Source organism: Lepisosteus platostomus, chromosome 6 (assembly GCF_059453375.1).
Source record: "Lepisosteus platostomus isolate fLepPlt1 chromosome 6, fLepPlt1.hap1, whole genome shotgun sequence".
In the NCBI taxonomy this organism is placed as follows: Eukaryota; Metazoa; Chordata; class Actinopteri; order Semionotiformes; family Lepisosteidae; genus Lepisosteus; species Lepisosteus platostomus.
This window is the reverse complement of record NC_142616.1, coordinates 27,952,010-27,979,774: the sequence shown is the minus strand read 5'-3', so window position 1 is coordinate 27,979,774 and position 27,765 is coordinate 27,952,010. Positions and strand designations below refer to the sequence as shown.

At 39.0% G+C, this 27,765-nt stretch overlaps 3 protein-coding genes across 5 annotated transcripts; 2 read left to right on the top strand and 1 right to left on the bottom strand.

The window, feature by feature from the left end:
• Positions 1–245: 245 nt before the first annotated feature.
• On the top strand, positions 246–4,489 carry pstk (phosphoseryl-tRNA kinase). The gene is made up of 6 exons (XM_088635170.1): positions 246–916; positions 1,306–1,603; positions 1,941–2,142; positions 2,425–2,500; positions 3,234–3,327; positions 3,926–4,489. The coding sequence occupies exons 1-6, from the start codon at positions 698–700 to the stop codon at positions 4,147–4,149; spliced, it is 1,113 nt and encodes a 370-aa protein (XP_088491296.1). The 5' UTR covers positions 246–697; the 3' UTR covers positions 4,150–4,489.
• Positions 4,490–4,533: 44 nt separating this feature from the next.
• ikzf5 (IKAROS family zinc finger 5) lies at positions 4,534–12,694 on the bottom strand. Of its 3 annotated transcripts, none has more exons than XM_088635166.1 (4): positions 12,420–12,694; positions 11,221–11,399; positions 9,745–9,927; positions 4,534–9,416 (listed from the first exon to the last, which is right to left on the bottom strand). In XM_088635166.1, the coding sequence occupies exons 2-4, from the start codon at positions 11,351–11,353 to the stop codon at positions 8,476–8,478; spliced, it is 1,257 nt and encodes a 418-aa protein (XP_088491292.1). In that variant the 5' UTR covers positions 11,354–11,399; positions 12,420–12,694; the 3' UTR covers positions 4,534–8,475. The 3 variants fall into 3 exon arrangements, with proteins under 3 accessions (XP_088491292.1, XP_088491293.1, XP_088491295.1); XM_088635167.1 differs by having other exon boundaries at positions 9,745–9,924; XM_088635169.1 differs by lacking the exon at positions 11,221–11,399.
• A 2,790-nt stretch (positions 12,695–15,484) lies between these two features.
• acadsb (acyl-CoA dehydrogenase short/branched chain) lies at positions 15,485–25,549 on the top strand. The gene is made up of 11 exons (XM_088635165.1): positions 15,485–15,593; positions 16,179–16,338; positions 16,766–16,866; positions 17,665–17,871; positions 18,236–18,406; positions 19,057–19,182; positions 19,775–19,867; positions 19,982–20,071; positions 20,436–20,573; positions 21,370–21,469; positions 23,691–25,549. The coding sequence occupies exons 1-11, from the start codon at positions 15,540–15,542 to the stop codon at positions 23,765–23,767; spliced, it is 1,317 nt and encodes a 438-aa protein (XP_088491291.1). The 5' UTR covers positions 15,485–15,539; the 3' UTR covers positions 23,768–25,549.
• Positions 25,550–27,765: the final 2,216 nt, after the last annotated feature.

The window sequence follows — 27,765 nt, the reverse complement described above, 5'->3', positions numbered from 1 at the left end:
CAACGCAGCAACGCGTATTTGCAAATCGAAAGTAAGAGCTCTTGATGCACTCTGACAGAAGCGCTCCTGTTATCCTTCCAGGTAAGTCAATCAGAAGAGTGAGGACAAAATCTCTGTTCAGTGTGGATTCACTGGATTCAGGAGCCTTAAACTCGATTCCTAGAGGTCCTTCTTTCCCACCTCTCCTCGCCTCCTTTCGCCGTTGTCAAAGCGGATTGGTTGTGGGCTCTGTCTATCAAGATACTTCCTGCTTCCTGTGACTGTGAAAACAGCAGTCTGGAGGAGGAGAGTGCTACCGCGAAGTTGTTTTTTACTCGAAGGTTGAGATCTGACTTGCTACCATATTATTACAATACCGAAAGAAGTCTCTCGCTGACTTAGAGAGCTCTGCGTAAATCGGTCTTGATTTTTTTAAAGACTTATAACCAGTAGGACGTTAGAGCTGTTTGTAAAGCTACTCTTTAAAAAGCTGGACCTGAGCTGCACGCTTCCCGTGTCGTGCCTCAGCTGAAAAGCAATAAAACTTGGAGACATGACGTTGTGTTCGGGGGATCTTCTTAATGCGTGTCTGTGTAATCCTGCAGGAAAAGAAAAATGCAGAATTTCCGCGGAGCAGGTCTGAAGCACTGTAGCGTGTTTTTATACATGACGCTATAACACGTCTGAAACCTAATCTGCCACTGCCCTGGACGCTCACATGAATTGGACTGCAGCTGCAGCGCCTGGCGGTAGGGAGCGGGTGTGCCTGTGCCTGCTCTGCGGTCTCCCTGCCGCAGGAAAGTCCACTCTAGCCCGGGCACTTGCCGGGGCGCTGAGGCAGACGGGTTGGGACTGCCTCGTACTTTCTTACGACGAGCTTATACCGGAGGAAGCATTTGAGTTAAGACCTGGGGAGGGTGACATTCCAATAAACACGGTACTGTGTCCTTTCTCTTTTTAAGTAATGCAAGGATATCAAATGTGTTTACCTGAGAAACGTTGTTACTGTATTAGTGGTAATTTCGTTATCTGACTGTGAAAGGGGGTTGTTTGTGATGGGGTTAATTGAAAGGTCGGGGTGGATGGGACCTGTGGATGGGACCTGTGGAAGGTCATTTTGAGTGATGCCTCCTGATGGTCTGAACCTGCACGATACTGTATGTTGTGCCGTTGTGTGCTGAAGACGTGTTGTATTCTGTATCTTGCCTGGTCTTAATATTGCTAGATTAGCAATATGCATAAGAATTATGAAGATAATATATAGGTACTCATGATATTAAATTTAATAAATGTGAACACTTTTATTCGTCTGTTTCCTGGTATTAGCATTCTAGCTGGAAACTGCACAGACAGAAGGTGCTGCGGTACCTTGACGATTTCCTGCAGCGAAGTCCCAGAGATGCTCTCGGTGTCTCTGGTTTGCAGAGCAACAGGGAGGGGGAGACATGGAGGCGGTTTGTTCACTGTGTACAGCAGCAGCGGCAGCTCCAGCGCCTTCAGAATCACAGCGACCCTCTCCGCTCCACCGCATGTCAGCCGTGTACCACACCGCTTCTTATACTCCTCGATGACAATTTCTTCTACCAAAGCATGAGATACGAGGTGTATCAGCTAGCTAGAAAACGTAAGTAATCATGAAGAAGTAACTTTGTACGAGACCGTGAAAATGCTTTACGGCACAACTAACCAGCTACCAAATCCACATGAATCTTGTTTAAACATAAAATAAATGCATAAGAGTTTTTTTGCTCTATAAAGTCTTCACTTTCTGGTCTTCTGAGCTTTTTAAAAAAATGTTGTGGTACATTCTGCTGTATCCTGGAATTATATTAAAAGTATAATGTCGGTCATAAATATATTAAATAAATTATGTAGTATAATTTGCTCATATTGTATTGCTGCCTTTATTCAGTCAGCAAAAAACAACAACAACTTTCCATTCTCGGTGTTCTGGAATACAGATTCCCTGGGGTTCTGCCAGCTTTACCTGTACTGTGAGGTCAGTTCCTGTCTGAGCAGAAACCAGCAGAGGCAGTGCCCACTGCCTGATAAAGTCATTGTGGAGATGGCACAGCGAATGGAGCCCCCAGACCTTAACAGAAACCCCTGGGAGCAGAACAGTCTTGTGCTGTTCAGCACAGACTGCACCACTCAAGAGTGCATGTAGGTAAATACACAGACCATTCGTTTCTCCAGGTTTAGGTGGGGAAGCCAGGCAGAAGTACTTCAGATGGGGTTCACACATTTTTTAAAATCTCTCTATTCTATGTAGGTAAGTAGGTTGGCATGGTTTACACAAAAATATTTTAATGCAGAACTTTACAGTGTGCTACATCACGCATTGATTATTCTAAAAGTATGAATACATTTATATTTTACTATACTGTTATTACTGTTCTTCAATTATTTCTGTTTTCCTGTTAGTGTTTAATTTCTTTCCCTCAGAAAGAACATAATTGGGTTGTTTGGTACAGCTCTGGACAACCCACTGAAGCCTATACAAGATAATACTGAAGAAAGGGTAAGACATACTCTAACAGACATGTCTAGAAAGCACAGGCACACCTCTCTGCCATTAACTGTGGATTAAATGGACTCTTTAGCAGGTGTCATTTTGTCTTGTTCTCCCTTTGGATTTTGATTTACTAATCCATTGCAGCTACACTTGGATGTGAGTGAGCTTTGTAGGGGCAAACAATAGCTGAGTCTCTAGTACTGTAAACAGTGCAGGTGAAAAACAGAATTGAAACATTTAAACAGGTTATGTTTTGGTATTTTCTACTTTTAGAAAAACTGTTCCAACATTGTTGCCACAGATAGTAACACTGTTGCTGTACCGTATCTGTTTTCTAGAATCAAGATACCAGAGCTCAATAAAGGAATTAATTTAAAATAGTGCATTTAATTGCTTTTCTTTCATTTTATTCTTTTTAGTGAGGGAACATTTGGGAGGAATGTGGAAAGTGGATTGGAAATTTTGTATTTTCCCTTTCACAAATTCTCAGTTGAAACACTATACCAACAATTTACATGATTTGTAACATTATTTAAATGTTATGCACATGTATTTTTATTGGAGTAAAATGCAATAAAAATACTTGTAAAAAAATAAAGCATTGCAGAAAACGGCATTTCTAGTCACTGAGGCCCAGGGTCTTAATGATCCCAACATAAACTTGTTCTTCATTTTAGCGGCAGGCCAGCTTTAATTTCACTCTTTGAAGGGTATTAATCTGTTTCTCTTCTGTGCCCAGGAGGCTGCCCGCCTCTGTTGTGCCTCCAGTGTGGTCCATCAGGTGGACCGAGCCTGTCGCCGCCTCGTGTCTCAGGCCATGCAGGTCTCTAGAGGTCAGTCCCAGCCTCACGTGCGGGTTACTGTGCTATACCCCCTCACAAGAATACGAAGTGAACCAGTTACTTGAAATAACGCCAGCATTGCATACCCTTGTGATTCATTTCAGTCTTTTTTACTGCGTGCTACTGTTCAAATTGTACAGATAGCGCACCAGATTAGTGTAGAGTGTTCTTGTATATGGTTTCATCTCTGTGTATGCCTTGTAAGATTTATTTTCACATGATGACAAGAGTGAAATAGATAGTTATAACTGCGTCTTGTATCACTCATAACTCCAAGCAAGGGAATTCTTACATCCATCAATGATAGTTGACTACGTTTGTAGATAAAGTGTAGATTAAATTGCTATTATTAGGTAAAATCTGACCAACTGGCTGTAATTTTGGAGATGGGTTTTGATTATCTTAGAAATAACTACCTCGCTACTGGCTAGTTCCCTAGTTCACTTAAGATACCTCTGTGAATGGGTGAAGTATAAAAACCCACATACAGCCAGGAATGTGTATTATAAATGTTTATTTCTACACTGAGAGAGTTATGTGGCTAACATTTAATGTTAATAAAACATTGTTTTGTGATTTCCTTACCAAGATAATAAAGTTCCTCAGAGTGACATGAGAATACTGGCAGCAGAGCTCAATCAGTTGAAAGGAAGTTTCCTGGAGGACCTTCGCAGACAAGTGCCGCATGGGTGTCCCATCAGCCCTGGGGACAGTGTGGAGGTGGTGGTGAGCAAAGTAGCTGCCATCTTTGATCAGAAGAAAACTGACGTTCTGAGGAAGTTCTGCACAGATTGCACATCCTTACCAGAGTAATACTTGGAAAACATTCTGCTACTTTCTGCTAAAGTTTTTTTTTTGGTTTTCTAGCAGAATGTTACATAATTGTTTAATTTTTTTTTGTAGAGCTGGATTGTTTTGAAGTTAAAATATCACAGCCAAATCAAATTCAGATTGCTCAAAATGTAAATTTTTCATAATGCATAAATCTGGTATATAAAACAGATATGGACAATATGTTTTTTTATTCATGTTTTTTTCAGGTTTACAGATTGAATGTGAAAAAAAATTGCACAGTTTTTTGGAGTAAATATATTAATTAATTTTATTTAAAAACCCTTGTTAAAAATAAACTGATATTGCACTATTTTGAAAATCGACTTTACCTTTTTAAAAGTAAATACACACAGGACAGATGAATTATAAAAACTTAGTTTTACTTATGAAGTACAAAAAGCAGAGCGTTGAAATTTTAAATGGATATTAGTTCAGGTTACTCTTTCACAAGTTGTTCCTACACACACAATGCACTGATGCTGACAATGATCTGTATTAACACTATCAAACATTTACTTATGACATTACAGTCACAGGTTTATGATGCATACTTCCGGACAAAAGAAATAAAAAATGCTTTAGATGAAAATACAAATTTCCACATTACAAATAAAGGAATTCATAAGCTTTCTTGGAGGTACTGCACAGCTTAATGTACCACTGCATGTTAAGCAATTATTAGAATATTTACATTTTTTAATAGCCACTGTGATTTTCTACTTAATAGTAAATCAGTTTCACCTGGTTAGATGACATTCTGAAAATCAGAACAATTAGGAAAATTCTAAAAGTTGGTATCAACTCTTGCGTAACTTATCACACTTGGAAAACATTTTTCTATCTCTAGAAATAAAGTAGGAATAAGGATAATCTCAATATTACTAATGGTAATAAATTAAAGCACTAGTTTGTGTAACAAGAAGGCTATAATCAAATCCATGGTTAAATAAGGCCCAAAGTCCCATTCTATATATATATATGGCCCTACACATCCATACCACTGAGACGCACCTCTGACAGATTAATGTCTGCAAAATAAAGCTTACAACACATATCAGTCATTCACAACACTGTGTCCTTGATGGTGTCTTTATAATAGTTTTCTCAAACATACATCAGCATTCAAAATTTCAGTTCAAATGCAGTCAGATCAGAAAGGTTGAATGTTCCTTTGATTCAAAAAGTTTTTATAATAACTAGTGACTAGACTGGTTTTCTTCACTTTTTTAATCAAACTTTAGTATTGCTTCTGCTTTAAAGCAGTCTAAATCAGTAATTTTTGGTTAAAAGTCAATACTGTCTAAACAGAAAATGACCTCGATCTCACACGTACAATAACACAAGCTCTTTTATTTCTGCACCAGACTGAAAAATAACAGATCTACATGGCAGATATGAAGCACTGAGCTTTGCAGACATACCAAGATACACACAAATCAGTTATACAAAGCAAAGCAGGAGCATGGCACACACATCACCCAGGAAGAGAAAAGGCTGCTTTTTGCTGTATTTTCCAGATTTGAGAGCACTGGAAACCCACTGGCTTATCGCATGTCATTATGAAAGGCTAGTTTATATTTTCAAGAATAGGTGTAACCAATGCTTGAAAGGTACTGAAATAAGGTACAAAATACTGAAAGGAAGTGTGTAAATTTGGAATTCTGAAGTTATGATACTGTTACCCAGGAAGCTGCAAACTCTACCTGTACCTGCTACTCACCTCAATAAGGCTACAAAACAGCCTTGCAAGAAAAAATAATAAAACGGCATCAAAAGATATGTAGATGTCTAATTTCAGCTATTACACTGCCATACAAGTTTTTTTAGTTTATCTGCATCACATTTTATAGCAAATCATGTTACTGTGTTTGGCCTAACCACAAGTACTATATCTGTATGCAGTAATGAAGGTACAAGGACACAGAGAAGTGATGCCACCAGCACCTGTGGGGAAATTATTGCAGATAAACTAAAATCCTGGCCAATCTTAACTGGTAGCATTTAACACAACATGCTAAATGTGCTGGATTTAAAAAATAATAAACTTAAAAAAGACCAGCATCACGTCACGCTTAATACAAATGTTTGCATACTACACAGAGGTGTAACTTACACCAACCCTCTGTAGGCCTAGTCATTTCAACCACATCCTTTTCACTTCTTAGGTCAAGAAGTTCATAAACAGCTCGAACTAGTCCAGAGTTTCACCGTTCTCCAAGCTGCCCAGTCAGTATACGTCAGCAATGCTCCGACCCGTGTCAGGTTACGAGTCCCTCAACTTCAGAACAACTTCAGAAACATCATCACAACGTGTAATACTCCATAAATGTAGCCCAACTATTTCTTTATTAATCTAATCCCAGATGCATCATCTTTTCTATGGATTGTGAGAGAGTACTGTAGGTCTCCAAGCCCATAATATTAACTAATGCCTCCTAAAAAAGGCCAGTTATAGATTTCAAGTTTGTTTACAGCAGGTTATCAATTTCTAGCAGAAATACTGCTTCAGTCTCATTACAAGTACGGGGTATTTCAATGCACCACTGCTTTATAATTAGCTGCATAAGATATTTCTCTTCCTTCTGTTGAGGGAAATACAATTTCAAGCCTTTATACAAGCATTTAAAGCAACATTAAGCTTTTATTAGGGAGCATGATGAGAAGTGACCTTTAACACACACACACACACTTCACTCTCACACACAGTCAATATCATGTGCAAATCATTAAAATACTACAATAGGTAAACAATATTAAGTTGCTGATTAAGAAAACACTATGCATCTGATGAGTTGCTACAATGCTGTAAAAAATATGCTATTTAAAAAAATATTTTAAAATATTACTGAAGAATACTTTGGCCTTGAAATAATAAGCAGTTGTAATTCAAGTTCTCAAAGGCTGAGTTTCATCTCATAATAAATACCAATAAGCAGTTAATTTTAAAAGGCTAGTTTGAAACTGCTGAAGTATTTGACTTGCGCAAACGTACACATTTGTTGATCATTATTTACATGGGACACTTATTAATATTAAAACCAAATCTAAAATGACACAAAAAAAAAGTGCTTTTCATCATATTTTGAAAGGCAGTTTCAATGGCACCAGTGTTTCCCACATACTGTCCAATAAATGGAAGTATTAAGATGTGTTCTTGTAGGCATAAATCCTGCAGACAAAGGAAATGAGTTTTGAGTTTTGCCCACAGCCTTGTTTCGTCTAAGCCTAAGATACTTTTACAGGAGGTTTACAGGGGGAATATCTTTCATTTTCACTCAGCATAATCCTGACAAAAGAAAAGGTCTTTCAGCAATGAGGTTTGTTCACTCTGTAAAGCTGATGTGACCAAAAAAAAAAAGTAGAATATTTCTTCTGAAAGGATCCAAAATAAAAAGGCAATGACAGTCTTAACTTGACAGCCAACTATAAATACACCTTACTCTTTTTGTGATCATACTTCCATTCTTATTCACAAGAACATTGAGGAAGTGACTCTTTCCCATGACAATTGACTTTACCATGATGTCCTTTGAATTCCCAGTAGATAAAAAGGATAGCAAAAAAATGAGTCACAGCTGATTTGCAGTAACCAACAGAGCATCTTCTAACTACTGTGGATTCCTATCAGATCCCCTACATACAGTAACAGCTGTTCAGAAGGATTTTTTTGAGTACTGAACTGCATTGTAGATCTCACTCCTTCCTCCAACTGCACTGCAGACAGAGATGACAAACTGCAGCCTGTTATCACATAGCAGTTGCTCTGAGTCAGACAATGGGTAATTTAAAAGTCTGGGACCATCCTGGTGTAGCCCGGCAACCTACGACAACACCAGCATTCAATGAGCCAAGTCTTAAGTGTTGGGACCCAGTTCAACGACAAGATGATTAGCTGTTAATATTTTCCTAACGTGATATGAACACTCCTGTATATTTGCAATGGTTTCTGTTCCTTGAAGTGTTGCGTTTTTAATACAGTGTTGAAAGCCCCTATCCCCTCCAAAACAGTCATTGTCACAAACCATGTCCTGAATAACTGCAGTGACCAAAAACATGCGCTTCTCTGTGCCTCCTTGTTATAAGATTTTTTTAAACATGAACAATCTGCCAGTTTATTCCATAAACATATAAATAACTGCAGACAGCTCACAATGACTTTTTTTTTCCTCTCCCAAATAACAGAAGGATCATTTCAGTGCCTAGACTGAATGTTAAAACTAAAGCCCTCCATTAAAGTTACGTGGGTGGGGGCAATTAACTTACTCCGTATTCCAGTCCGCATTCCACTTTGCCTTGCCATCAGAGTCACTGCTGTTTATGCTGCCCCCGGGCAAAGTGGCAGGCGAAATCATACTTGTTCCTGCACTTGCAACCGCAGATGTTGCACTGGAAGGGGTTCTCGTACCCGTGGCAGCCCATGTGGATGGTGTAGAGGATGTTGTCTGCGAAGTAGGTGTCACAGTGCTGGCAGTGGTGCAGGAGCTGGGGATCTTGCACGGGCAGGGCGGGAGCCGGGGTGCTGGGCTGGCTGTTGCTGATGCTGGGGGGGGTGCTGGTGTGCGCGCTGTGTTCGCTACTGGGGCCCGCCACAGGGCTGTAATTCCTGTGGGGCGGGGGCCGCGGCTCCGGGCTCGCGGGGGACGAGGCGTGGGCCACGGCGGCGGACACCGCGGCAGGTGCGGCGGCCGGCTGCTGGATGAGGAACGGCTTCTCCTCGCGACAGGACACCACGTCCGGGGACACGGGGGTGTGGGTCTCGGGGGGGAGGCTGGCCAGCTGGCCTGCCAGCGTGGACAGCTGGTTCAGAGGGTTGTCCACCATCATGTCCTGGGCGTCCCTCGAGCCGCCACTCCCGCCTGCCTGGGCCTTCGCCATGCTCTCGTAGGCCTCCGAGTGCAGGTGCGGGAGCTCGTGGGAGAAGTCATTCAGATAGTCCGGCTTCTGCACCACCATGGAGGGGGGGCTGAAGTTGATAAGCAGACGGCGGCTGTAGCCCAGGGCGCTGGACTTTTTCTGCAGGACGCTGAGCATCTTCTTGTTGGCCAGGCTGGAGCGCGCCCCCTTCATGGGAAGCATCTTGTGCCGGCGGCGGCGGTGGTGCGAGAGGTTGCTGCGGTCGCTACAGCGGAAGGAGCACAGCTCACATTTGTAGGGCTTCTCGCCGGTGTGCGAGCGCATGTGAGCCTCCAGGTGGCGCTCATACGCCGAGGCAAAGGGGCACAGGTGGCAGCGGTGAGGCTTCTCTCCTGCAGCCAAAAAGCAAAGAAGGCATTGAAGTCAGTTGTTGAAGACACCTCACGTTGCATCAACAGTTCAAAATATTACATGAGAGCTGAAAGGAAAAACGCACTGTTAATGCTTGGCATTAGTAAGGCAACATATAGAAGTTCAAGAACATTCATTGATTAAGTTCCAAGATCTTCCATCTGTGTCAGTAGCCCTTGCATTTTGATTGTTTGGTCTATTTTTTTAAAAATAAACATAGCTAGAATTTTGATTCTTACCTTAGAAAAGGCTGGTGTAAATTATCCCTTAAGTTTCTACAGAGGTGAGCTAACGTGTCCCTGTGCATACCTGTGTGTATCCTGATGTGCTCAATGAGGCGGGCTGTTCCCTTGCTGGCATAATTACAGTAGCGACACTTCAGCTTGCCATCATATGTCCTCTCAAAGCCATCCACTAGCATCCCAGAACTGTCTTCCAGAGACACCTCCACAGAAGGATGGTCCAGCCCATTCTGGTCATTCTCTGTACCTGCTGTCAGCACACAGTGCAGAGGTCATTATTCTATGTAGACACTCAAACACCAGCCGTGTTGAAAGATATCACTTTTGCCTTTCAACAACACACAGTCTTCCCTGAGGGAATCAAAGGAAACTGCTTACTGTCACAGCACATTGTAACTTTTGGAAAAGAAATGTAATACCTACACCCTATAAGTTGAGCATTAAAAAAAACATCATTTATAATGACAACAAATTCACAAAGTTAAAACCAGGAAAGAACATATTTTTATAGCCTCATCCCCTAGGCCCTAAGGAGATGATTTGTTGTTTTGCAATAGTCAAACTTGCTTGATCGTGTGACACTTGTGACACTTGATCGTGATCGTGATTGATTCATTGAGTCAAATGAATCAATCAGAATGACACTACAACATTTAAACAATACATTTAATCTAATCTTTAAATAAAATAAATATTTAAAAAACATACAAGAAAGACATAGTACTTTAAGGAGTTTCTTTTACTGCTAAGCATATAAAAAAATACCTCAACAGGAAAATAGTCCACAAACTGAATGGGATGAATAATAACACTGGAAACTGGCTTGTAAGTGATCATTTATAAAGTAGGTGTATATTTGTTTGGGATTATCATAAGGCTTTTTACTATTTTATAGTTCCCATAGAGATAATTTTGCAACCTTAGTGGAAACCCCAAAACAAAAGGAAAAAGCCTAGGTCTTCTGGGGTGAACATTCAGTACAACAACAAAATATTTCCCTCCTTGTGAAACACCGGCGCAAGGCAGGGAAGTTCTAATCTTACATAACGAATGTGTTCAATTCATTAAACAATGACGACTTAAATAACATCCTTATTTAAACAACTGAAGATCTTTAGCCATGTGAAAAAATCATATAGTTTATTAATGGGTGAAACAAGAACATTTATTTTCAATTCTATGTTTCTTTTTGGAATCCTCTATAGCTCATTAAAGACTTTCAATTTATGTAAAAAAAAAGGAACATGGGGTGTAAGTGATCATTTATAAAGTGTGTATATATTCTATATGGCTGTGATTATCTTAAGGCTTTTTACCATTTTCTAGCTTTCCTTTTGTCACTTCATTTTTAACTTTCATTACAAATATACCACACAGATATTACACAGTACTGTGGATTGAAATCGGAATTCCTCCCTTGTCCTATTACAAATTCTGCATTATTTTTAGTAAAGAAATCTGTAGCATAGTGTGACAAAAGAAACTGAAATGAGGAATCTTCCATGATGTGCACTCTGTAGCAGAATGAATGTGCTGGTCTCACCCCCTTGAAGAGCCTCAGTCTCCTTCTCCCCACTCACAGACCCTGAGATCATGTTCACATGCTGTGTTTGCTGAGTGAGATACTCCTGAAAGTCCTTCACAAAATCCAACGGCTCTGGCTTCTTCTCTCCCATTTTCCCTCTTTACTGCGTTCTGTTGATCTTCACCAAGTTCTCACACCTAACACACAAACATACAGCTCTCTGGAACACCTTCAATTTTTAAGCAAGCTAACACACTATGCACAGTCATTCAAAATAAACAGTTTTACATTCTAACAACACATTTAATTGTTTTCTTCAGATTCCACCTCGAAGTACAGAAATTCGTTGGTTAACAGGCCTACTTTTATATTTTAATCTGACACATACCTCTCCCAAATTAAACTCGTTTGTTAAGGCGCCTGTGTGTGTCTGACAATTTCACATTAACTATGTGACTGGGTGGTTTTCTCACAGGATGTTGCTGGAAATAGCCCGCCTACTACTGTGCTTGTACTAGCAGAGGTGAGATATTTTACAAATTTCCAAGACACAATGCATCTACATTTAAGTATAAAGATGCATACAAAATATATCGCAGGGTCGCCATGAACCTGCGTACCGTTACTTTCTGCAGTTCGCGACAGAGAAACGTGTAAAACTTGCTGGTCACAAGTAAGTTATCTGTCGTTTAGTTTTCATACCATTATGTTTCTCTCGGCAAATAACGGAACATTAATTACTGGCGAAATAAAAGGAATAATTTAGCGGGCTGTTATATAAACGTACTCAGATCACATTTTACCGTTACCAATGATGGAACATTTCTGAGAAAAACGAGAAGACTTGTAGCAAGGATACGTGAAAAGTCCCAAAGCTATGTGACTATTTTCATAAAATAATAGCGAGGTAGTTGAGTACAAATGACATTGCTGAAGACCAGCGCGAACAAGAATAAACACTGACAAAATAATATATAATTATCGGTACTTTAAATCTGCCATTCAGCCTTTATTATTAATTTTAAAATTCAAAATAGTTCCTTGTGCCACATAAAGACTCGGTTAAGTTAACTACCCCCACGATATAAACTAAAAAACACAAGATAAACAGTAGGGAAAAATATCCATGTATCGCAAGGCGCCAGCAACGTTTCAGTCTTGTGAAGCAAACCGTTGGTGTTGTTCTCTCGTTAGATGATAAGAAAGCAGCTATTTACCTGCTCGATGAGTTGTTTACACTCTCCTCCAGCTCACTATTTCACCAGCCTCGAGTACAAAACTGGGACATAAGCCGCAAGTCCAGTTTTTCTCCATGAATTACTATCCGATTATTTTTAATTTAAAAATATTCGAACGATAGCATTTGATGTTTCTGATCCCTATGAGCTCATAATTAAGGTCGGAATTCCCATGGAGACGATTTTGCGATCTAAACGGCAACCCCGAAACAAAAGGAAAAAGCCTAGGTCTTCTGGGGTGAAAGTTCAGTGCAACGACAAAATAGTTCCCCCCTCTTGAAAAACTGGCGCTGGGCAGGGGAGTTCCTGTCTTACACGGTGACTGCGAGGAATGTGTTTAATTCGATAAATAATGATAATTTAAATGACACATTGAATCAAACAACTGAAGATAGTCACAATTTGAAAAAAAAAATACAGTTTACTCCTGGACAAAACAATAACGTGTTTATTTTCGGTTCTGTGTTTCTTTGTTAAATGCTCTCCAGCTCATTAAAGACTCGCAGTTTAATAATGTAAAAATATTATTCTTAGCAAATCCACGTTGTTACAAATCGTTAATGTACCACGTTAAAATACAAGCTGTTTTTCACTAATATTTTCATTGCCTTTTCTCAGCTTTGTAACTAATTTAACTCGTATAGCTGCGGTGGAAATATAATTTAAAAATTCCAGTTGCAATAAATACAGTAGGGGCTGTGCTCACAGCATTCATTTTGGATGGCCGCCTTGAGTCCGGGGAGTCTGCCCCTGACGTCATGGTCTTTGCGGGCTGAGCTTGGACAGATTCGGTGGAGAGGCTGCAGAGCAGACTAAGCGAGTATGGACACGGGGTCCATAGACATTACAACTACGGAACAAGTGTTTGCAACAGAAGTACGCTTCTACGGGCTTTTTTTTAACCTAAAAATGTATATTACAAATAATCACTGTTATATAGATAATATATAATAAAATATATAATATATATATACAACTAAGGTTGCTGCTGGAAGAGGTGTTAGTGGGGCCAGCGGGGGGCGCTCACCCTGCGGTCCATGTGGGTCCTAATGCCCCAGTATAGTGACGGGGACACTATACTGTAAACAGGCGCCGTCCTTCGGATGAGACGTAAAACCGAGGTCCTGACTCTCTGTGGTCATTAAAAATCCCAGGGCGCTTCTCGAAAAGAGTAGGGGTGTAACCCCGGTGTCCTGGCCAAATTTCCAATTGGCCCTTACTAATCATGGCCTCCTAATAATCCCCCTCTATGAATTGGCTACATTACTCTGCTCTCCTCCCCACTGATACCTGATGTGTGGTGAGCGTTCTGATGCACTATGGCTGCTGTTGCATCATCCAGGTGGATGCTGCACATTGGTGGTGGTGGAGGGGAGTCCCCATTACCTGTAAAGCGCTTTGAGTGGAGTGTCCAGAAAAGCGCTATATAAGTGTAAGCAATTATTATTATTATTATTATAATATGAAAGTGCATTTATTACTGCCCATGAAATGCTGTGCATTTTCACATTATATTTTAACAGGCAGATTTTGGATTATTATTATTTAATTAATGTTGACATTGCTATGTCCTTTTGAAAGGAATATGAAAGGAACTGTGACAGTTTCCCTTTGAGACCCTTAATTAAAACATGTTTTTTTCAGATATCTTCAAGAATTGTTCAGTGCTATAGTAGGGTGGTATAAAAGTGCTATACTTTTGTGGTATAAAACAAATTAATAAGTGGATATGTTAAAAATACATTAAAAAGCCTCAAAGTAAAACCATTATACATAATTATACATAGGAACAAATAATAGGTTTATTCCATGCTGAAAAGAGAAGAAAGAAAACACAACGTTTCAGCTGTGAAGCCCTCTTCACGTGTGTCAATACGCCTGAAGAAGGCCCACGGCCGAAACGTTGTTTTCTTTCTTCTCTTTTCAACATGGAATAAACCTATTACTTGTTCCTTTGCAGCCTACGCATGCTGACACAGCTACCAACCTGAATAATTATACATAAGTGCAAGTGAAAGTTAATTTCATGCTTGAATGTAGAAATAGAATATCTCACCTGTTTGTCTCAAGCAAGACAGAAAGAGGCAAACAGATGTGAGAGAAAAATTGGGGAACTGAGAAATATTTTAAACCGTTCAAGCCAAGTACAAAGCAAACCTTCAAGGGCTTAGACACGGTTTGTGGTAGGTAGAATAGAATCCTTGTACAAGAACTCATACCCCCCCCCCCAAAAAAAAAGCTTTTTTAGAATAGATTATAGATACTGTATGTAACTAATGAGAAAATGGATGACCATGGTTTATAGAGTTTCTACAAGTATCCCAGAAGTGTGTAAATCAAATCTAAACATTATTCCATAGGGTTCAACAAATCATTTAGGAAAAATATAAGGGAAAAGAGAGCAATTTGTAAAATTATTAAAAACACAACAATTTCTAGGTCAAAGAAAAAGAGTAAAGGTAACAGGATAGGTAAAAAGTGAGATTAGAAAGGCCAAGACAAAAATTGAAAGAAATATTGCAATATAAGCTTTAAAATAATAATAAAAAAAATATTTCACAACTACAACACTAAAAGAACCATCTAGGATGAATTAAAAAAACTCTGGGAAATAAATGCTTCTGGACAATGAAAGAAAATGGATGATGTACTAAGAGTATTTACTCAGGTGTTAACTAAGAAGTTTAACAACAGGACTAAAGCAGCAAAAAAAAAAATCTGCATAGTATAAGCATGGAGGAGGGAGAGGTGTTTGGGTCCTAGAAGCACTCAGGATTAATAAATCCCCAGGAACTGATGGTATTTTATCCATCTTACTCAAGGAAAAAATATTTGTACTGTGCTTATGTCTTATACAAGAAACATACTTCATTCTAAGTCTTTATTATATTATTATAAATTGCTTTCTGTAAGGGCGTCCGTCTGTCTGCAATTTTGTGGTTTGACATTGATAAGATCTCTTGTGCTGAAACTTTGATGTCCTTCGTGGATCAATTCAAACCGACCTCCAAGTTCACTGAAGTTTTGCTAATCATCGCTAACAGCGGATTCTTCACGCGAGCGCAGGCAGTATTCGTCTGTTCTCGCGATTTTTCCAGCATGTATACAAACGGATTCAAAATGGCTGCCACCTGCTTGAGGAGTGTGGGGAAGGTGAGTGTAATTGAGCTGGGACACCTGAGCATTTAATGTAGTTTTATAACCGACGCAAGTCATTTTTGATTGCATGCTTTAAAACATTGAGTAGGTAGACGTGTCCCAATTAGACGTTTATTCCTGTACGGTATTGGTATCGGAATGTTAATTGTTGTAAACATGACTCTGGTTTCGTACTATAAAGCGTGTAGCTACTGATTATGTAAATACGTGAATTTTACTCTTACACTTAGTTAATAATAGTGTGTCTCACCGTACTCTTGATTCATATTCCGTGCTGACTAAACTCGGTGGTTGGAGTACTGTACGTATTCATGATTCGTTAATTTTGCGTGTGATTACTTATAGTAATCTATTGAACCCTTGAAGATAAAACTGTGTAGTTACAGTGCATATTGTCGAGACATTTCTGATTGAAGACTGTACTTTATCTCCTGGTGGCACTACATTAATATCTCATAATGAAGCGTAAGGTTGTTGCTTTTAATACGCTCTAAAAAGCCATCAGTCTTTCAGCGCACCGACCGGCGCACTCCATGTGAACCGAATGCCACTCTCCTGTTGTGATGTTGTCACCGGCAGCTTGGAAGAAGCATTGCTCACCTTTCCAAGTGGGGTCCGCGGTACGGAGCAGCACGATGCATTATGTCAGAGGCAGCGGCCGAGAGAGCAGGGGTGAGCGGGGTACTGCACCTTCCTCTCCAGACCTTCACCGAAGAGGAGAACATGATGAAGGAAGCAGGTTAGGTTGGTTTGGGTGATGACTTGTACAGAACATCAAATGAAAATGTGATCATTTGTGTTTCCCTGGGAGGTGTTCACACTGTGTGCAGATCTTTAGATTCCATACCTAGTTACCACATAAAAATAAAAGAAACAAACGAAACAATGCTGGATTTATAGCTTGTTTATGTACTAAGTGTGACATAACATGATGATTGTTCACATTTGTTTGTTATTGTATGTGGTACCATGCAATATTCTTTTGTGTTCTCTGCAAATCCAATAAGCTAATTAAACAGATACAACCCAAAACATTGCTTGAAAAGATTTCTTTGGTTACTTTGCACCTTTACCATAACCAAATCTTGCTCTTGGTATCACATTATTACTTTTAAGATTCATGTTTCCTCTTTATTTTTGTCTTCATTTGTTTTTTTTCTGAACAGTCAAGAAGTTTGCCCAAGAACGCATTGCCCCATTAGTATCGAAGATGGATGAGAATTCCACCATGGATGCGACTGTAATAAACGGCCTGTTTGAGCAAGGGGTTTGCATTCTTTTAATCCTTAAGCACCTACAACTCACAAGAGCTTCATACTGAAATAACAGGGCCAGCCCAAACTCAACAAGTGAAACAACAAGCTACATGACTGATCAGGGGTAACACCAGGTACAATTTTCAGGTCAAATCTAAATAAATATAAACTATAATATACACTCCCATTTCTATAAATGAAAGAAGGAAGGAATGAAGGAAGGCTTCATTACCAGTAAGTTAAACTTTTTCTGAAGCAGGTTTCAGTCAGACTCACCTTGGCTACTTGAAGGTTGAATTTGATAAGCAAAACGGTAAAATACATAAACACTGCCGTTTACATTCCCTTATCAAGGCCAGATATGTCAAGAGATAATGTCAGTTACAGGCAGTAACAAAGTGTAAAGACTCAACAATTCTTTTAATTTTTGTTCTCATATAATGTGCCTACCTAATTGTCACATGAAGTGGAAGTGGCCAAGTGTCTTGAGCTCCACATAACAGAAATACATGGTCCTGGCATAGCTGCATTGATGCTGATTACAAGCAAAGGAGGCTGGATTCACTCCTGCTTAGCACTAAAGCTTATGTGATGCATTCTTGAGTACCTCAAAGAATATTAGTTGGAAACACTATAACCATATCCATACTAGAGCATACTAAAGTGATTATAAAAAAGGCTGGTTTAATATAATAAATATTAAATGAAGTAATTGATTCAGAAATACCTGCAGAACCGGTAGCAGCTACGGCTTTCAGGTTCTGTAAAGTGGTGCTAACTTCTCCTGTACGTTCTCCCCCCCATTTCAGCTGATGGGCATCGAGATTGACTCCCAGTATGGAGGAACCGGCTCATCTTTCTTTTCCTCCATCTTGGTGATTGAGGAGCTGGCAAAGGTGGACCCATCGGTGGCAGTGCTGTGCGACATACAAAACACTCTGATCAACACACTGTTGATCAAACTGGGCACGGAGGAGCAGAAGGAGGTGTACCTCACCCGACTAGCCAACAACATGGTGAGAGCTTGCTCCCCTGCTACCACAAGAGCACAAAGACCCACCCACAGCAATGTCAATCACACTGGAACAAGCAAAGTTCTCTTCTTAGCTTATAGTTTGTATTGCTGTAAATACTAAAATTATTTTATAATTCAATTGAGCCATATCCTCACAGAGGTATCTGTGACACTTGAACATTAAGTACCTGTAGACAAAGTTCAGCTTGCCGAAAAGGCTGCTGTTTTCTTTAGGTTTCTCTTAGTATGTTCTAATGAAAACCGCTACAAAATAATCATCATCAGAATAATTGGGCCTCTGTCTTTTGATTATTTTTTATTCATCTTATCAAAATATTGTTTTTCTTCTGTGTTTGCTCCTGGAGATTGGTAGTTTCTGCCTGTCAGAGGCAGAGGCTGGCAGTGATGCTTTCTCATTGAAAACACGGGCTGAGAAGCACAAGGATTATTACGTCATCAACGGTTCTAAGATGTGGATCAGCAATGCGGAGCAGGCTGGGGTGTTCCTGGTGATGGCCAATGCAGAGCCTTCAGCTGTGAGTGATATGATGAGAGAAGGACCATCTCTCCACCCCCCCACCCCCCCATCAGCTTTCAATCTCTATTTTTTAATTGCTTAACTAATTACTTGACAATATTATGCACCCTTGCAGCACCGCTTGTAGAGGACAGTTTGGACATTTGTAGTCTGATCTATCAATCTGTTGTAACAGATTGTAATGTACTTTGCATTCTGTTAGTATAATATAAGTCTTTTCATTGAATCTAGTGGATTCAGTTTGTGGAAGTGCATTTAAAATGAAGAATAAGATGTACTGCTAAACTCAAAGGGTTGTGGGAACATGAAATAAGCCTTCCATATGAGTTTGGAGCCAATACCTTGGCTTCCTTCAAGAAATACCTGGATGAGATCTTGGGATCAGTAAGCTACTAAATAGCAAATGCACCTGATAGGCTGACTGGCATTTTCTTTTTTTTTTAGAACACGTTCACGTTTAGGGCACAATCCACATTGTCCAATATTATCCAAAAACCTACATAGATGTCATAAGTTCCAGTTTTATGTATTAACTGATGAGTTCCAGCATTTCCATATGTATTGGTGTCCTGACTTAGTGTCCATTCTGCTGGTGGTTGTTCATTGTAATTGTTTTTCTTTCGTTTCCCCTGGTCCCCACCTGTGAAGGCCTACAAGGGCATTACCTGCTTCATTGTGGACAGAGACACAGAGGGACTGCACATCGGGAAGAAGGAGAACAAGCTGGGCCTGCGTGCCTCCAGCACCTGTCCTCTGACCTTTGACAACGTCAAGGTAGACCAACCCTTCACAGACCAACCATTTGTAATAGAGAGAGCTTTATCTGGGAGATTTTCATTTTGCCCCCTTGATGTAGTGTACCTCAAACATAGGAGACCTGAATAAATTCATGTTTTTTCCCCAGATTTCTTTTCTAGTGTTTAGATGTATCATATTCTTTAAGATACCACCTCTTATTTTTTAAGTAGCTTGTTAAATATTTTATAGTCAATGATTTGTAACTCTTGTAATCAGTTTATACTGTATTACTTGCTTTGCTTCCATTTCAAGGTCATCTTTGAATGGATGGAAACTCTTAAGGAAAACAAGCAACACTCCAGTAAACTGTTTAAAGCAGAATACTTATTTAGTCTTTTTGGACAATTTCAATATCTATAATACCATTCAATCTTGAATGTTTTAAAAGTTTTCTGTTATTTTTGTTTCAAACCTGTAAACCTCTATAAGATAGTAATTCCTAACTTGTTTCTGTATACAGTGGAACATAAACATCTATCATACCTTGTGAAATCAGAAACTTGGAAGTGGAGAAAACATGTCCTGCCAGACATTTTAATCTTCTCTTGTTTTTTTTGTAATATCTTAGGTTCCGGAGAAGAATATTTTGGGAAAGTTTGGCCATGGATACAAATACGCCATTGGAATGCTGAACGAGGGCAGAATTGGAATCGCAGCACAGGTCCGATGGTGGGACGCAGAATGTTTTATATTTTAATGCTGGGTTGTTCCACTTTACAGTAAGAACTTATATATGTAGGTGTGTAAGCATACATTATATGTTTGTGCTCCACAGATGCTGGGATTGGCTCAGGGCTGTTTTGACAACACTATTCCCTATACAAGGCAGAGGGTTCAGTTTGGGAAGCGGATTTTTGACTTTCAGGTAAAGATCGCTACTTGAAAGAGTCTAGGGAGGTTAACAGAGTAGTGGTGTTAGTATTAATTCAGCCACTGAGCGTGTTGTATTTTTTTGGAAAATTGTACAATATAGTTTCAGTGTATAGCTTTTGAATTTTCCAGTTTGACCTAATTCAGCATTCAGCCTTCTTGTAATGTTCACAAAATGAATATCAATTATATTAATTTGTCTCAGAAAACTGGAACTGTTGTAAGAATTTGGAAAATACAGAGTAACTTTTCTTGAGCTCATGCTAGTTAGTAGTTGTTAGTGGGTAGTCTGCATGTTCAGCAGTGCTCTACAGTGGTTTTGTAGGGCTTATTGCGAACTGCTGTTTTTTCATTTACAGGGCATGCAACATCAAATAGCACATGTGGCAACTCAGATAGAGGCTTCCAGGCTGCTCACCTACAATGCAACTCGATTGAAAGAGGCAGGGAGGCCCTTCATCAAAGAGGCCTGCATGGCCAAATACTACTGTGCAGAGGTAAGGATTTCAGCTGGTAATCATTGACAAAGTACAACCTAATAATAACCATTACATTTGGCACCAGCCAAATAATCAGTCTGTAAATGTCATAAAACAGGAATTATCTAGTGTCATTCTTAGAAATCAAAATACTGGTGTATCACATTAAGGAATAAGCTGTCTGTAGTTCATTCTGGGCCTTTTAGGTTAAATTTCTGTTATTTGTCAAGCAAGAGGCTTCTAAGTGGTCAGATATATTTTATGAACTGTTTTAAACCAGACGGTATGACTGCAATTTTGGCTAACAATTACATATTGGAAACAGAATATAATTTTGTAAAATAAATCCTTGCATGGACTTTCTAAGAAAACATAAAGTATTAAGAACACTGAAGTTCTTTGCACAATGTATGCTGTGAAAGAACAAGAGGGAATTCAAACCACGTTGCTTACTGGTAATTAACTGGGTTCCCAGTCTTGGTCCTGGGGACCGGCACAGTAGTTGGTTTTCATTCCATCTAAGTTCTTAATTTATGAATTGATCTAAAAAAATAATTGTGGAAGTTGGACATTTTAAATTACTTAAAAAATCAGTGGTTGAAAGGAAACATCCAACATGTTTAGTTACTGAAAATGGTGCAAATTGAACCCATAATTAGGTCTATTAAGGGTTCAGTTATTTAATTGAGTGCTCAGGTGGAACAGATACCAGTGGGTGCATGGGTTCCCAGCACTAGTACTGGGAACTCCTGCTATACACAATTCTGACTTGCATCTGCTTATTTTTATTTCACCGACACGTGATTGCTGTAAGGTTGCGGCCCTAACAACATCAAAATGTATTGAATGGATGGGAGGGGTTGGGTTCACTAAGGATTACCCAATAGAGAAATACTACAGAGACTGCAAAATAGGTGAGTTTGTTTCTTCTCATTCCGTGTGCAATGTCATGTGCTCACTCCATTGTTTGAACTCTTTTATCTGCCTTTCACAATATCTTTTACTGCTTACAGTTTTTCTCGGATAAATGAACTGCGGTCTACTGCAGTCTCAAAAAGAACATCCTACCCATGGTTTTAGGCAAAAAGAAGTTCTTAAGCAAGACGGGTGAAAAAGCTGTTATCAGAAATGGCCTGTTTCTTAGGTGAAGGATGCAAGCTTGTATTGTGTTAACTACTCCAAACACTGATCTGTGCTACGAGATACATTTTTGAGTCAGGCTTGGAGAATATCTTAATAGCGAACACTCCGGGGGCATTAAAAAAGGCATTGTGGCCAGCTCTTGTCAGTATGAATTAACAAAAAGAGGTGGCCTGTAGTTCCAAAGGAAGCCTGTAACTCGATCTGTCAGCTCTTTGTGCTGCTGGATGTTCTCAAGACTCATTGAATACCGTCAAATCAGCTGCAGTAAAAGCCTGTCCATCTCTCTCAGGGGCTGTCAGGATAGAATGGCGCTTTCCCTTTCGACAGCTCCAGGGTGGCTCTGTATGCCTCGCAGCCCCTGGGGATTGAGTTGCACTCTGGGCATGTCTTAGTTTTCTCCTCTCGAGTATGGTGAAGTGCCATACATGTGTTTCTCAGATAAGACGTCAACTTTGTAAAAATTCTAACAGAAATTTTGAAAATACTTCAAAAGGCATATACTTGGACAAGTAAAAGTTAATTCCGTGCCACGTCACAGACAAAAAGAACATTTCAGAGGTAGAGCCAGGATGTTTTTCTTCTTTGTCTACATTCTCACTAGAGTTGACCTCGACTAGTTCTGTTATAACTTGCCTGTTGAGGCAGCTCCAGTAGCTCAGTAGCTCTAGCGCAAAACTGATCATATATATTTGTTTAATCACAAGTGAAAGAAGCTACCATTTCCTTCTGCCTTATAAGTGTTGTGTGTCTGTTTGAAGGCAGCAATTCAGTGCTGTCTAGAGGTTGTTCTGCATATTCTATATTGGCAAACGTGCAACACAGCCTAAACAAGCATCTTTGTCTTGCTTCACAGGGGATATATTGCCACTGGGTGCAATATTTAGTATTTTCAACAATCATCTGTATTGGACCTTTAGAACACTCATTTTCACTTTGAAAGATCACAACATAGTACAGAGATGGTGTCTCTGAAGTGTGCTGCATTCTGGAAAAATTAAGGAGTATACTTAGTGTCCTGCTTAATTTGTGATATTGCGTAGTGTTCAGCTTCTTCCACAATTCCCTAAAGTGCAGTACTGCAAAATGCAGCTCTGTCAGCTGTAAAGGATCTGTGGCCTGCTCGCCTGACATCTTCCTGTATATCTGTATGTCACTGCTAAGGATTTATTCAGGAGTTGCTTTTTTATCAGATCACTGAGATACAACATGTTGTTGTTGTTCTACTAATTTATAACAACTCATTGAAAGAACATAAGAACATTTATAAATGAGAGGAGGCCTTTAAGCTCATCCATCCCATTTGGTACTTATTTGTAGCTAATTAATCTGCCTGACTCATCTAGAGATGATGATGATATATAAGATAATAAGATCACTCATCTGAAAAATAAAATCGGGGAAAAAACATTAGCTAGGAAAATTAAGTTACACCCCATTTCCTGTTTCTTGCATTTAGACTACATGTGTAAATCAGAACCAATTGACATGAAAGTGCCAGGTGGAGGCACAGATTTATCTGATAGCAAAAAGTGAAGTATCAGTTGATTGTTAAATTTCCAGCAAAAAAGTTAAGAAATGCAGCTTTTTTGGTTAAGTGCAGTGATTGTTGTTTAGATGTATATTTACAGTAAAGAAGCTACAGTGTTTTTATGAATTGCGCTAATTGGTTTTTACATACAAATTTCAGTTTAAGGTAATAGCTGAATTTTTTACAAATTAAAGCATAGCTACTTTTCCAGACTTTTACTTTGCCCACAATTGAGCTGCAACGTTTTCTAGTATACCGAATATAACTATTAGGTTTTAGGTATAATATTAGAAAAAAAGACATTCTGAATATACGTCAGCATTGTTCAGTTGTAAGTTTCTTTCTGTATCATAGAAACCAAAAAAGCAGGATAAATACACCACAGGTGGTAATATGGTGACTTTTAGCTTTGTTGTACCCAGCATCAGGACTGCACATATTTATTTCTATATGTTTACTCCTAGGTTCCATATATGAAGGGACCACAAACATACAGCTGACGACCATGGCCAAGTTCATTGATAAAGAGTTCGACGCCTGAACGCTGACGGGGCCCGGCTTTAGCAACCACTGCTCAAAACTAGATTTCACACACTGATCCAGGGCAAATAGGCAAACTGAGGTTTGAGTGAGGAAGATAAGCTGTAGCTGATTTTATTACTTTCATAGAAGAAGTAGTAACTTTTTTGTCGGGACATACAGTTATTCTGGTTGTCCACAAGAGATCACTACATAGAATCCATGGGCCGCTTGCATTATGTAAGTAAAATAAACTGTTTCATTGTAACTGATTATTATTTCATGGTAATGAATGTGTGTTCTGTAGGTGCAGGTGTCTATGCCTATATCCATTTCCTCTTTGTGAGCTGTCACTCTTTACATGCCTTCTGTATGGCTTGTTGCTTTTTAGTGGGGGAAAAAATGCCCTAAATCTAACCAAAAAAAGTTATCTGCCAATCATTTTTTAAGAAGGTAACAAAAATAAGTCTGTCTTTGTGATAGGAGTTGCTAAAATGTTTCTCGCATAATACTTTATATCTATCTGTTACACAACCATAGAGACTGCTCAGAACAGTACTGAAGTTACAGAAGAGCAAAGTGAGGTAATAATTGAACTGCATTGTCCCGAACCCCTTATACTCTGTCTTTTGTTTAGGTTAAATATAACTTATGTTCACTCAGTGCCAGTACCAGTCCCAAGTGTAACATTTCCTTTGTGAGTGTAGATATCTTCTTGTGCTGCTAATGGTGCCTCCAGGTCAGTTTTGTGGAACAGTACTCTAACAGAGCACATGCTAAACTGATCACTGAAGAACTATAGACTCGGTGGACAGTAAAGATTATGTTCTTGATTTTCAAAATATTTCACACTTCTTACGCATTGCTTGTCTATGAAATCACTTCCTTAATTGTGCCTAACTGCACCTAAAGCTCAAGCAAACTATTTTGAAGTCTTCAAAAATTTCAAAAGATGTAATTGGACTTAAGTAATCATGTACATTGTCTGCTGAAGTAGCAATGCGTAGATACATTTTTTTTTTCTCCAGGTTATGTTAAGCTCTATCACTCAAGTGTCAAGGCCACTGCAAGGTTTATTTTGTGGCATTTGTATGCTGAAAGTGAGGGAGAGCAGATATCGTAACGATTCGAGATTTAAACGGCTGGTCTCGGGGGCTGTTGTACGCTCGTTTCCGGATGCTTGGAGCCAGCCTGGTGGTTCTCTTTGCTCCGACGCTTGAGTAGTCCTCACCCAGTCTGTATCTAGATGAAGAATCCTCATCCTGTCCAAGATGTGTGCACTCACTGTTGCCACAATCCCAAAGGCCCTCTTGAAGGCAGGTCCATTCCTGCAGTAGGCTTCCTCTGGCTGCAAGGATCCGTTAAAAACAACAGAAAATACATTTAGACTAGATATAACGAGATGTGGCAGAAATGACATTTTGTCAATGGAGTATGATCTAAAAACTTTTTAATACCTTTAATAGGACCAGCGCTCTGTAATACATATAGGTCAGCTCTACACGGGAATCAGGAGTTCAGATGCAGTCAGATTTTGAACACCTGTCATATGATTGTAAGCACAATTGTGATAGCAGTCTTTTCAACACTGAATCATATTAAATATCACTTGAAGAGCGTTAGAATGAAATAATGTATAATTCTCCTGTAATATAGAGTTGCATAACTGAAAATAGAAATTGGGAACAATTCTTTGTTTTGTTCTTATTTTCAGTAAATGAATGTAACAAGAAGATATACATCATGATTTCAGTTTGTTAAACAAACCATTGGATGTATGGTTTAATAAAAGCTAAAAGAACAACTCACCTGTGCACGGTTTTTCTCTGAATTAGCTTTTAATGTTTATAGGTTTCATATTTTTTTATAACCCATGGATTTTCAGAGGACCTCTATGATGGGGATAGAGGGTGACGGGAAAATTCTGAAGGAAGAGTTGACATAGAGGTCAAATTATTGAAAAAACTTCTTTTTGTACATTACACAACTGTAAACGTTAAAATACTAGATGAATAATATAACAAGTTTATAATATTCTAATATTACACGTTTTGTAGCTATACCTTTTCATAAAGGCTGTATTTACACATTCTTTTCTACAGCTGATTACGCTCCTTGTTCCACACTTGTATTTCACCAAAATGCTATTTCATCTTCAGCCACTAGATGGCAGCGACGGCCAGTTAAAACCTGCTCTTTGTTTCCACTGGTGTTGCTCACTTGCCTGTGAAAGGAGCAATTGTCGGACTGTGACCCTCACAAAGCAAAATACTGTAGTCTTTCACGCGGCGATCTGAGTCGAAAATCTGAATCAATGTGATTTTGTTGCATATCATTTAATTGAAAATTAACCATGCAGGCAAAGCGATTTTCTGAAGAATAAATTCCAGCAGTTTAGAAACCCCGTAAGAGGGCCTTTACATCCAAGGATTTAAACAGATGCATAGGCGTCTGAGTGTGTGATCATAGGTTCTTACAATAACCGTTAATTCCATTTTCTGTTTAAAGTGGTTGTTATACTTCAATCTGTCCCTTTTCTAATTACTTTATCCAATTTAGGATCGCAGGGCACCCAGAGCCTATCCAGCCAAGCAATGTATGCAAGGGCAGATACAACTTGAGCAGGACTTCAGTCCAGTACATGTCATTCATAAACACTTTTCCTCACACAAGGGTTAATTAATTAAACTACCAGTATGTTTTTGGACTATGGTAACGGTTTTGGAAACTGGAGCACCTGGAGGAATCCCACAAGAACATGGGGAGATCATACAAACTCCACGCAGCACCCCAGGAATTTAACTCAGGGCCCCAGTGCTACAAGCCAGCAATGGTAACCACTGTTCCCCCTTATTGTTATGCATTACTCTAATAAATACTGTATGTTAATAACGCTGTTATGTATGTAAATAATATTACATTGTTTTGCATTGTCTAAATGCTTTTTGTGAAAGACATTCCCTGAAAATTTATTTTGTCTTTGAAGATATACATAGTGTTTTTGGACATGAAGAAGTATCAATGCTGTAAATTTCAAAGAGTTATGGGAAAAGAGGTTGAGGACATGATGGGGTGGATGCTTTCTAACCACTGAAGGAAGCCTAAACCTGTTTATTTTTAATGAAAATCCCTGAGGTTCAGACTGAGAATAGACCTAACAGCCGGCTTCCCTCTCACAGGCCCACTGCTACCAAGAGGACAGTCAATTACAACACCTTCTAATGGCCTGTCACCACTAATGTTATTTTATTGCAATTTAATTATGCTCAGGTTTCAGATTGAGGGAACTCAGTTTAAATAATTTACTTGCAGTGACAATAATTTATCATTCAAAAGGGATTAATTAGGGATCTGTTCATTATTTTATCTGTTATTAAATGATAACTTCTTAAGCCGTACAGCCTCAGTAAGTTGCATTTAAAAGCTGTCTTAGGTGTACACTTTACATTACTATATTTTAAAAATGGAGTGAAAATAACATCTATGATTAATTACCAGAGCTTTCTGAGAAGAAGTGACAGGAATGTCTACCTTTTGACCCATTTAATTACACGTTTAGGATCACAGAAATGTTCAAATAACTCACAGAGAGGGTGATTAGACAGGATCTCACGTATGTTAACATAATTAGTCGCACACATCTCCATAATATGCAGGCGTAAAAGGGCAACTGATATTAATGGGTATCGAAACAGGTTACAATGATAGCCTGTTTGACATTAACCACCAGTAATACATGGGGCACAGCACTTCGAAATATTGGAAAATTAAATTGTAATGACTTAATCTGCTCAAATTTAAATATTGTTTTGTAATGAACTCTCTCTTCCCTTTGTTCCTGATACTGCTTGACAACCTAGTGCAAAATGCAGAAAGAACGTGTACTATTATTATTATTATTATTATTATTATTATTATTATTATTATTATTATTACCATCACTACCACCATTATTACTGCCATGTCTGGTTATTACTAAGAAGCGCTCAAAGAAGTCCATTTATTCCAATGGGCAATTTT